General features: G+C 41.5%; 1 protein-coding gene across 1 annotated transcript in view; it reads left to right on the top strand.

The window, feature by feature from the left end:
• The first annotated feature begins 295 nt into the window (after window positions 1-295).
• PAPOLG (poly(A) polymerase gamma) overlaps window positions 296-12,524 on the top strand; it is a 44,407-nt gene continuing 32,178 nt past the window's right edge. The window contains exons 1-3 of the mRNA XM_003922719.4: window positions 296-539; window positions 4,288-4,449; window positions 5,926-5,992. Of these exons, the coding sequence (XP_003922768.1) occupies window positions 523-539; window positions 4,288-4,449; window positions 5,926-5,992 (246 nt within the window). The 5' untranslated portion in view covers window positions 296-522. The remainder of the gene's footprint in view (window positions 540-4,287; window positions 4,450-5,925; window positions 5,993-12,524) is intronic.

Raw genomic sequence — 12,524 nt, 5'->3', positions numbered from 1 at the left:
AGGTAATGGAAGCGTTGAAATAGTATTTGCTAGGCAAGGGTGCGATCTTTTAAAACATGTATGATATATGCTGCCATTCGAGAAGCAAGGAAAACATATTTCCAAATTTCCTTCCAAGCTGTGTATCGGGATTGACAGTACTGCGCACAAAAGAGGGCACCAAACGCTCCTTCGAAGCAACGGTACTGAGAGAGCCCTGAGCCGGTGGGCGGGGTCCCGGGACCAAAGGCAGAGGAGGCGTGGCCGAGGGTGGTCCAGACCTCCAGGGGCGGGGCCACGGCGGCGAGAGGCAGGCTGGGAAGCGGCGCCATATTGGCGTCGGCCGCGCTGTATTGTCATAAATAGAGCCGGTTTTGTGGTGTTTTCACTACTCGGTTGGATGCCTCAGCCATAGTAAGTGGGAAAGTGAGCGAGTAAGCGAGCTACAAGCGACCGGAGGGAACTGAACACGGGGAGAAAGGAACAGCAAGAACAGGACTCCAGAGCGAAAGACACTCGCTGGAGAGGGAGACGCAGGAAGCGATGAAAGAGATGTCTGCGTAAGTGGTGGGGGGCGGCGGTTGGGGTGAAGCGGGTAGGGGTGAGCTGAGGTGGTCAGTCGGTGTCCTCGTTTCCGTTCCCTGCCCCTTTCACCCTGCACGCAGCTCGCCGGGGTGGTCTCCTTCCCGGCTCCCGGCCGGTCCGCAAGGGCACCTCCCCTAAAACCGGCGGCTCACCTGGCCACCCCTGCACGGACTCGGGGACTCCGGGAGTCCCCAGCTGTCCCGCCTCCGAGGACGCCCTCAGACAAGGATGAGGAGGGGAAAAGGTGCCTGTGTCGGTAAGGAGAAATTGTCGGTCACTCGTCTGCCCCCAACACTGTCTGAGCCCGTCTGCTCCTGTCTGCATTGGCGCAAATACCATCCCCCTGCCTTCCCCCTCCTCCCTTCCCGACCGGCTGTCTCCAGGTCTTCAGGAGTGAAAGACCTATCGCAGCCCTTGGGTTTCTCTTTCATATAAGGCTAAAGTCTTTTCACCGCCGTCCCCACCCTCTCCCTCACCCCCTGCCTCCCCACCTACCCACAACATTCACCGGTCTGTACCTCTTGTTCACACTTTGATAAGTCAGAGACAATTCCCATGCTTGGCAAGATTTTGTTGTAGCTTCTTCCATTTTGGTCTATTAGGAAATAATTTAAACATGCAGAAAAATGCAGAGAATAACATAAGCATCATTTGTGGAACCACCACCCATTTCTCCCAAATTGTAACTGTACACACACACACACACACACACACGGTGTGTGTATACATATCTATGTATTTATTTTAAAGAAATCAAGCATTCCAGATGCATCTGAAGGACTTACCTACCTCCTTGTCTGGTCCCATTCATCTCTTGCTCCAAACGTCACCACACTCTTGAATTTGATGTTTATTGTTGCTTCGTGTTTTTTATTTTACTGCTTTTTCTTTTTGCCCTCAAATCATGGGAGCTGCATGTTTTTTAATGCTATTACTACATACACATGTGTTCCTAATAACTGGCATAGTTATAACTGTTTTTAAAATTTACATAACTGGTTCACACTTATCATTCTGCAACTTGCTTCTTTAGCACAGCATAGTATCTGAGCTTTGTTCATGTTAGTATTTCAGTTGTAATTAATTAACATTAATATTGTATTGTATTCTATTGTAGGAATACATCCTAATTTAATCCTTTGCCTGTTAGTGACCATTTTAGGTTGTTTCTGAGTTTGTAATGTTAGTGTGACAGAGAACATTATTTTACATGTCTCTTTGTGTGCTTGTAACTAGAATTTCTCTAGGGTGTTTGCCCATAAATGAAATAGATGGTTTGAAGGGAGGGTGGGATTCTGTTGTTTACTCCCTTCCCCCGCCCCCAGATGAGGGAAGTTCAGAACCCTAGTTTTGGAATCTTAGGACCAGTAGGCTAGTTGGCCAACTTTGTCAGGTAAGAAAGTGAGACCCAGCATCATAGTGTCAGAACTGAGGTGTAGTTATCGAGGAGAGAATGGAGTAGTGGAAAGAGGTTTTGAAGTTCAGATTCTGGCTTGTCCTCTCTCTTTGAATTTCAGTTACTTATCTGTAAAATGGCACTTATTTAATGCCTCTTAGAATTATTGAGATTGAGTGATATTATATAGATATGTAGATAATTACTCTGTCCTATTCATTTACCATATATATTTACATATATAGAACACAAACAATACCAAAACACTGCTCTAGCTTTCTCAGAGGTAAAAAGTCAAATCTTTAAAAAGAAATTACAACTTGAAATAACTAATTGAACTTTTGTTTGTTCTACAACAAAATAAATATGGAAGAGAAATTAAAATAACCTGTATTTTGGGTTTGTGTGTGTGTGTTGTTGTTTGTTTTTGAGTAATTTTGGAAGGTATACAGGCTGTTTTATCTAACATTTGATTCTTTCTCTCTACTTAATGAGATCTTTAGCTAAAGAGCATGTCTTACTCCGTGCAGTTAGTAATGATAAGCCAGTGTTTTGACCAGTTAAAATCCAAAAACAAACGATCTCTATTGTATTTTGTTTGTTTCTTTTTTTTTTTTATTGTATTTTAGGTTTTGGGGTACATGTGAAGAACATGCAAGATTGTTGCATAGGTACACACGTGGCAGTGTGATTTGCTGCCTTCCTCCCCCTCATCTATATCTGGCATTTCTCCCCATGCCATCCCCTTGTTTGTTTTTTTATTTGAGACTTGGGTTTCCCTCTTGTTGCCTAGGCTGGAGTGCAGTGGTGCGATCTCAGGTCACTGCAACCTCCGCCTCCTGGGTTCAAGCCACTCTCCTGCCTCAGCCTCCTCAGTAGTTGGGATTACAGACATGTGCCACCACAGCTAATTTTGTATTTTTTTTAGTAGAGATGGGGTTTCACCATGTTGGTCAGGCTGGTCTGGAACTCCTGACCTCAGGTGATCCACCTGCCCCGGCCTCCCAAAGTGCTGGGATTACAGGTGTGAGCCATGGCGCCCGGCCTGCATGTTATTTTTTACAGGGCTAATTTATTCAAGCTAAACAATTGTTTCTAATTTTGAGATTACATTCTTTTGGTGTTAATGGCTCTTTATGAAAGCATGGTGAAGATAAATGGTAGTGTTGGGTGTGTATGTTTTTACATTCATAGCAAAATTAGAAGTTTTGCCAACCCCTGTTGGTTCCAAAATTTATTTTGAAATTAGTTTGCGTAAACTCAAAATCTCAGAACTTCAACTGGCTGAGCACAGTGGCCCACATCTGTAATCCCCCAGCACTGTGGGAGGCTGAGTCAGGCGGATCACCTGAGGTCAGGAGTTCCAGACCATCGTGGCCAACATGGCAAGACTCTGCCTCTACTGAAAATACAAAAATGAGCTGGATGTGGTGGCACACGTCTGTAATCCCAGCTACTTGGGAGACTGAGGCAGGAGAATTGCATGAACCTGGGAGGTCGAGGTTGCAGTGAGCCAAGAAACAGAGAGAGACTCCATCTCAAAAAAAAAAAAAAAAATCTCAGAACTTCTGTTGTACTTTATTCAAGACTATAGTTTCCTGATGGCTAAGATCTTTGGGGGGTGGCTCATACCTTCCAAAATATTGCTATTAGTGTAAAGAATTTTGTTTCAATGTGAAAATGGCATGGGTACCAGTCTAAAATGAAGAGAACAATTAACCATAGTCACAAAATGCTAGGACTGTAAACTCTGATTCAAGCAGAGGATGTTAATGTAGGTTTCCCAAGGACAAATCTAATTATGATTTCTTTGTAAGAGCCAGATTATTTCACAAGGACCTTCTAATGGGATGTTTTTGTTTCTTTCCTGGGGGTAAAACCCATTGTTTTTACTAAGAGCTTTCTTTCAAGTGGTTGACTGCTTTTCAGAGATTCTAGATCTTTATGGTACTTAAGTCTGCAGGGTAGTGGAGGTGGCCCTGGCACAGATCCCAGTGAGACTCTAGGTTTGAGCCTGTGTGGTATTGGTACAGTTGTCCTGATGACAGCACATGCTGCGTTTGGCTTGAAAAGACATCCTAACGATGAAAGCTGCAGGCAGTATGAATAGCCCCATTATAAACATAAACATAAAATACCCATTTTTCCTTAAAAAAAAAAATATATATATATATATATATATATATATATCTACCCCTACTGTTAGTAGTAGGTAAACTTTTAAGGTAGCTAAGTTAACATGAGTAGATTGAGAGATTCAATGTATCAGTATGATATATACTTTAAATTTTTTTCTGCTGTTTCATTTTTCTTGTTTTCTTAAACAGAAACACCGTGCTGGACAGCCAGCGTCAACAAAAGCATTATGGAATTACCTCTCCAATTAGTTTGGCATGTCCTAAAGAAATTGATCATATTTACACACAGAAATTAATTGATGCCATGAAACCATTTGGAGTGTTTGAAGATGAGGAAGAATTGAATCACAGGTATGTCACTGAAAACTGTAAAATATACGACGGTGCATTATTTAATCATGAATTCTACGAACTTATTGAGTACCTGCTAGTCTCTACATACAGGTGCAGAAATGACAAAAAGAAATATCTTGGCCCTCTTGGGGCTTACATTTTAGGTAGGGGTTAGAGGAATAGATTTGTCATTATTAATATTATCAGTGTGACACTTATGTGTATAATAATAATGACAAAATGTGTAATACACATAAGTGCTACCGAGAAGAATAAAGCTGAGTGGGTAGGCGTTTCAGGGAAGGAAGGCCTCATTAAGAAAGTCACATTTAAGGGAAAATTTAAAGATGAAGGAGGAAGCCATGTATATAAAAGTGTTCTAGGCAGAACTCTTGAAGTGGGAGTGTACCTGGTGTATTTGAAGAGTACATAGCATGATACCTGGTTGTCTGAAGCAGTGAGGAAGCAGGAAAATAATAGGCTTAAAGAAACTGAGGTGGGAAAGAGCTTGGAGGGCAAGAGCTCTTAGGACCTTGTAAGGTGTTGTCAAGGTTTGGTTTATTCTGAGTGAAATGAGAAGCTGTTAGGGTTTTGAGAAGATTGACATGATTGGACTTAAGTTTTAACAGTCACTCTGGCTGCTGTATTGAGAGTCATCTTAAGAGAAGTGCAAGGGCAGAGCAGAGAAACCAGTTAGTAAGCCGTTGTAATAGCCCCAGGAGGAAATGGTGGTGGCTAGAACCTGGGGGATGGTCGTAGAGGTGATAAAAAGTAGCATTCTGGAAATATTTTAAAGGTAGGGTTCTTAGAGTTTAATGACTGGAATGTGTGTGAGAGAGAGAGGGGTCAAGGATGATGGCCAAGGTGTTTGGTCTTGGCACCTTGAAAGATGGAGTTTCATTATTTGTGGAAGACTGAGGAAGAAGTAAGTTTGGACAGATCAGAAGTTCAGTTTTGTATGTTATCTTTCAGATGTCTAAACCCCACTTTTCTAAATATTGATTCACTTACGCTATTGGTTATCAGTTTGTTTTAATAATACCAAACCACCTTAATACTATTAGTCAGAAATTAGACAGTAATTAATTCACCTCTTTTAATTGTCCCAAGACCTATTAGTAGCAGTGAGATAATTCTGGTTTCTAGTACCACATTGAATTGAATTAATTCCATAGTAAAGCCAAGAAAGTTGACAATTCACTATGCCTTTACAGACTCATTGAAGGCAATTTTATTGTTTTTATTAAGCTTTTTGAATTTTGACAATTAGGTCAAAAACCAAAATATTGCAATCATATTTATCATCTCTTAGCACTCTTAAGGATCTAAGAATGCCAAAGAGATGTGTCCTGTGTCAATAGATGTGATAAGCATTATTACATGTATATTATGGTTTTACCCTAGCATCAACACAAAGGGTACTGCTTATATGGGTTTTTAAAAATATTGTTTGTTCATTTGTTTGTTTTAATCTGAAGCATTTTTTTTTTATAGGCTGGTGGTTCTTGGTAAATTGAACAATTTAGTAAAAGAATGGATTTCTGATGTCAGTGAGAGTAAGGTAAGACCGAAAACTATGTGGAATTCTTATTTTTATTATATCCCAGTCACTCATCCTGGCAATAAGATGCAGGTGTTGAGAATTATCTGAAATACATCAAAACTTGGCTCTCTTGTATAAGTGGGAATGAATTGGTCTAGACGGTGGAATTTCTAAGTAGTTGCGGATTTACCCAGAAGTAGCCAGTATATAGCTTTGAGTCCACATAATTGTCTTGTTTAACTCATTTGCAGTAGGCAAAATTTAAATATCAGATTTTACTTAAAAGTCACATTTCAGCCATTTTATAAAGTATTAGACCTGGCAATGCTGGGCCTGCCTTTGTGCACAGCAGGAAGAGGCTTAAATGGGATGGGGCTCCTGTCTTCCATTGCCTCATAACCCCCACCACTTCCTGTTTTCTTTGCAAGGTGATTAACTGAGCAGTTACTATGTTTCTCATTTGAGATTCCCTTATTTGCCTACTCCCTTGGTTCCTAAGACAAAGGAATTTGCAAACTAATTTTTAACTACACAGCTTTTTTTTTTTCTTCCTGTAGCTTAACTATTTTTCCCCTGAAATTGATTACATTTTGCTGCTTTGTGTAGTACACTCCTCCTTTGATATCCCCTGGGGGATTATTTCTAGGACTTCTGGGGGATTATTTTTAGGACCTCTGTGGATGCTCAAGTTCCTTATATAAAATAATGTAATAATATAAGTGAACACAATCTCAGCTCACATATAAAATAATATATATTTGCTTGTTATCTTTTCATATCCTTCTGCACACTTTCAATCATTTCTAGATTACTTACAATATCTAACACAATGTTAATGCTATGTAAATAGTTGTCACTGTAATTTTTTTTTAATTAGCATGTTTAATTTTTTTTTTTTTTTTTTTTTGAGACGGAATCTTGCTCTGTCGCCTAGGCTGGAGTGCAGTGGCATAATCTTGGCTCACTGCAACCTCCTCCTTCCAGTTCAAGTGATTCTCTTGCCTCAGCCTCCTGAGTAGCTGGAACTACAAGTGTGTACTACCACACCCAGCTAATTTTTGTATTTTTAGTAGAGACGTGGTTTCACTGTGTTGGCCAGGCTGGTCTCAAACTCCTGATCTTAAGATGATCTGCCTGCCTCAGCCTCTCAGAGTGCTGGGATTACAGGTGTGAGCCACAGTGCCCAGCCTAAATTTTATTTATTTATTATTTTTTTTCTGGAGACAGTCTCATTCTGTCCTCAGGCTGGAGTGCAGTGGCACAGTCTCGCCTCAGCTTCCCAAAGTGCTGGGATTACAGGTGTGAGTCATCACGCCAGCCATAAATTTTATTTATTTTTTTAATAGGTAGGATCTCCCTCTGTCACCCAGGCTGCAATACAGTGGCACAATTATAGCTCACTACAGCCTCAAACTTCTGGGCTCAAGTGATCCTACCCACCTCAGCCTCTCAAAAGTGCTGGGATTACAGGCATGAGCCACTGTGCCTTGCGTAAAATTTGCTTTATTTTTTATGGTTTTTTCCCCCACAGTATTTTTTATCTGTGCACAGTTGGTTGAATCTGCAGATGTGAAACCTGCACATATGGAAGGCCAACAATATTTTGAATATAATTGTTTTTGTTTTTGTTTTTTTAAGAGAGTCTTGCCATGTCACCCAGGCTGGAGTGCAGGGGTGAGGTCCTGACTCATTGCAACCTCCAACTCCCAGGTTCAAGTGATTCTCCTGCCTTAGCCTCCTGAGTAGCTGGGATTACAGGCACATGCCCCCATGCCTGACTAATTTTTGTATTTTTAGTAGAGATGGGGTTTCATCATATTGGTCAGGCAGGTTTCATCATATTGGTCAGGCTGGTCTCAAACTCCTGACCTCAGGTGTTCCACCTGCCTTAGCCTCCCAAAGTACTGGGATTACAGGTGTGAGCAACTGTACCAGCCTTGTTTTTGTTTGAGACAGGGTCTTTCTCTGTTGCCCAGGCTGCAGTGCAGTTGCATAATCTCGGCTCACAGCAACCTCTGTCCCTAGGTTCAAGTGATTCTCTTGCCTCAGCCTCCCAAGTAGCTGGGATTACAGGCACCTGCCACCACGCCTGGCTAATTTTTGTATGTTTAGTAGAGACAGGGTTTCACCATCTTGGCCAGGCTGGTCTTGAACTCCTGACATCAAGTGATCCATCCTCTTCGGCCTCCCAAAGTGCTGGGATTACAGGCATGAGCCACTGTGCCCAGCCTCACAACTGAATTTTATTATCTGAGAATCACCACTGTGAAGATTATTTTACTGGCTGTACCAGAATGTTTTGGAGAACGAGACTGTCTCCAAAAAATAATAATAATGAAATTTAGGGTAGGCACAAGTGGCTCACACCTGTAATCCTAGCACTTTGAGAGGCCGAGGCAGGCAGATAGATCACCTGAGACCAAAAGTTTGAGATGAACCCTGCCAACATGGTAAAACAATGTCTCTACTAAAAATACAAAATGAGGGAGGGAATGTTAACTGGATGATACCATTTGCCTCATCACTAGGTAGCCCAGACTATTTTATTTTAAGGTTTTTGTTTTTCATTGTTTTCTCATCTTTGCCTTAACAGTAGTCAGTTAAAAGGTAACGTCTCACAGTTGTCAGTGTGTCTAGCTGTAAAGTCCCCTTCTGCCCCTTAATCTGCATGGATTTAGAAATTAGGTAAACACCTACAGAATTATTATTATTTTTTTTTTTTGGTGTGTGTGTGTGTGTGTGTGTGTGTGTGTAGATGGCATCTCACTGTCACCCAGGCTGTAATGCAGTGGCGCAATCTCAGCTCACTGCAACCTCAGCCTCCTGAGTAGCTGGGACCACAGGCCTGCACCACCACACCTGGCTAATTTTTGGTAGAGACAGGGTTTTGCCTTGTTGTCCAGGCCGGTCTTGAAAACCTGAGCTCAAGCAATCACCCGCCTTGGCCTCCCAGAGTGCTAGGGTTATAGGTGTGAGCCACCATGCCTGGCCTAGAATTCATTCTTTTACAGCTTTCATTATTTTTTCTGTACCTATGATAAACATGTAGAATTGGTTCTTCTGAACAGTGGACTCAGAATAAAGTTGAGTCTCCTAAAGACTATAGTCATTGAATTTAGCATGGTCTTTATGCTGTTTACTTTTGTTGCCAAAAGGTCGTCTGGCTCATTTCTGAACTCAGCAGGGTTATCAATAGTTGAAGTTATTGGATAAGTCAAATTCTGAGCAGGTGAAATGTTAGTCACAAATAATAAAAAAATTAGTTAACATCTTCCATTGAGCTGGTGAGATCATTTTTCTATGTAAGTTATAATTGTCTCTTTCATGTGGGGGCAGGGTCTCACTCTCCCAAGCTGGAGTGCAATGGCATGCATAATCATGGCTTAATACAACCTCAAACTCCTGGGCCCAAGCAATACTCCTACCCCAGCCGCCCAAAAAGCAGAGACTACAGGTACACATCCTGATGCCCTGCTACTTTTTGTTTTTTTTTTGTTTGTTTTTTTAGAGATGGGGTCTTGCCATGTTGCCCAGGCTGGCCTCAAACTCTTGTGCGCAAGTGATCCTCCTGCTTTGGCTTCCCAAAGTATTGAGATTACAGGCATGAGTCACCACCATGCCCAGCCTATAATTCTTTTTTTTTTTTCCTTGATTTTAAATTAAAAGTGACAAGGTCTCTCTGTGTTGCCCAGGGTGATCTTGTACTCTTGAGTTCAAGTGGATCCTCCCACTTCGGCCTCCAAAAGTGCTAGGATTACAGGCATGAGCCACCACTCGTAGCCTATAATTCTCTTTTTGTATATTTTACTTTGGAAAGTAACTGAAGGATTTGCGTTCAATCAAAGATCATTTAAATCTATACACAATTGGGATATTTAAACTTTAAATAATATAGAACCCAGATCAAATCATTTTAGTTAAATACTATGGCTGTGGCAAACTATGATTCAGCATGTCACTTTCTCATAAATCATGCAAGAATTACACTTCTCAAAGTAGAAATTGAACTAAAATATTTTTTTAAGGTCCTGACTTCTCTGTCCTTTTCATTCATGTTAATTATCATTAAATTTACTGATTGCTGGGCATGGTGGTGCATGCCTGTAGTCCCAGCTACTCAGGAGGCTGAAGCAAGAAGACTGCTTGAGCCCAAGGGTTCAAGGCCAGCCTGGGTACCATTCGAGACTGCATCTCTTTTTTTTTTTTTGAGACAGAGTTTCACTCTTGTTACCCAGGCTGGAGTGCAATGGCGCGATCTCAGCTCACCGCAACCTCCGCTTCCTGGGTTCAGGCAATTCTCCTGCCTCAGCCTACTGAGTAGCTGGGATTACAGGCATGCGCCACCATGCCCAGCTAATTTTTTGTATTTTTAGTAGAGACAGGGTTTCACCATGTTGACCAGGATGGTCTTGATCTTCTGTCTTCTGACCTCGTGATCTACCCACCTCGGCCTCCCAAAGTGCTGGGATTACAGGCATGAGCCACTACGCCCGGCCCAAGACTGTATCTCTTAAAAAAAAATCTGATTCATAAATTTACTGACTCCTTTATAGCTATAAAATTATTTGTGATACTCTTAATATTAGTAATCATTAAATAGAGGCATTAACAAGCATACTATCCTATTATATAGATACTTTTATTCAAGTTAATCAGACGATATTCTTTAGAACTTGTACTGGGCATTGTGAGAAAATACAGAGAAGTAGCAGACACAGTTCTTACCTTTCAGAAATTTAAATATGATTGAAGAGTTGAGACATACCAAAATGTTAGTAAATATAGGAAAAAAGAATTTAAAGATTATAATAGCAGAGAACACAGGCAAAAAAACCTTGTTAGGGAGTTAGAATAACCAGGGAAGGCTTCATGGAAAAGGTGGAACTTGAAGTGAACTTGCAAAAGTGGATGATATTGATACCCAGAGGCTGGACATGGTGGCTCATGCCTGTGATCCCGGCACTTTGGGAGGCCAAGGCAGGAGGATTGCTTGAAAACAGGAACTTGAGACTAGCCTGGGCAACAAAGCAAGACTCCATCTCTACAAAAATTATTTTAAAATTACCCAGGCACAGTGGTGTGTGCCTGTAGTCTCAGATACTCTGGAAGCTGAGGCAGGAGGAATACTTTGTGCTCACTAGTTTGAGGCTGCAGTGAGCTAAGATCACACTGCTATGCTCACTTCAGCCTGGGCAACACAGTGAGAGCCCATCTCCATCTGTTTAAAAAAAGATAAACAAAAAAGATGTCCAGAGAGGATGGGCAAGCACTTTTGGCAGGGACAATGGCAAATGCAGTGGAAAGGAGATTGGATTCTATAAGCATGTTGGTTGGTTGGTTGGTTGGTTGGTAGTTGGAGCTTCAGAAAGGAAGATAAGAAGACAAGGCAAGAAAGATCCATGGGAACATGTTGTGAAGATTTTCAGCAGCAGGCCCAAGGATCCTTACCTCAGTCATTAGAGAAGGCAGCATTGGCAACTTTTGAGTAGAACAGCTATTTAATAGAGTAATTTAAGAACATGGGTGAGTGGATTTTATACAAGATAGTGAAAGAGAAAAGGAAGATTAATTAGAGAGTTTAGGATGCTATTAAATAGCCTAGAATTAGGGGGAGGAGTAGTTAAATAGAAAGGAGGTCACACATGTGAGGGATGTAAGCTAAGAATTGGTAAGCCAAGAAGAAGAAGTTTGGTAGTAAGGATGAGAAACAAAAATAGAGAAATCAGAAGCAGTATCTGACTGTTATCATTGGAAGAATTTTTTTGCTTGTTTGAGGCTAGATATTGAAGTGAATCAGGATACTTGAGTGAATACCTGATAGGCTTTTGGAATTGGCTCTGAAGAGAGGCAAAAAGCAGCTTTTTTCTTTGAGGCAGAGTCTCATTCTTGTTGAAGTTCAGCCTCCTGGGCTCCTACCGCAGCCTCCCGAGTAGGTGGGACTAGAGGCACATGCCACCCTGCCCAGCTAATTTTTTTTATTTTTTGTAGAGATGGGGTCTCATTGTGTTGCCTAGGCTGGTCTTGAACTGGACACAAATGGTCCTCTCGCCTTGGCCCCCCAAAGTGCTGGGATTATAGGCATGAGCCACCATGCTTGGCCAAAAAGTAGCATTTTAATTACATTATAATCCAAGAAATGTTAATTAAGCTTGTTAGAATCGCTATCATAAGATCATGTCGGAATGACTTACAGAAAGGTTGTAGAGCTAGAATTAAGAAATTAAACATACCTCACAAAAACTAAAGGGGATATGGGATTGGCCAAGAGTATTAGTTGTAGAGAGCTGAAAGCGCATTAGTTTGGTAATTAAGGTTGCTCACTGCAACCTCTACCTTTCAGGTTCAAGTGATTTTCCTGCCTCAGCATACTGACTAGCTGAGATCACTGGCACCACCACCACGCCTGGTGGGGATTACAGGTGTGTGACCCCATGCCCAGCTTATTTTTGTATTTTTAATAGAGACAAGGTTTCCACATGTATTGGCCAGGCTGGTCTTGAACTGCTAATCTCAGGTGATCCGCCCATCTCAGCCTCCCAAAGTACTGGGA

This window comes from Saimiri boliviensis, chromosome 1 (genome assembly GCF_048565385.1).
Source record: "Saimiri boliviensis isolate mSaiBol1 chromosome 1, mSaiBol1.pri, whole genome shotgun sequence".
Taxonomy (NCBI): Eukaryota; Metazoa; Chordata; class Mammalia; order Primates; family Cebidae; genus Saimiri; species Saimiri boliviensis.
This window is presented reverse-complemented; position numbering and strand designations above follow the sequence as displayed.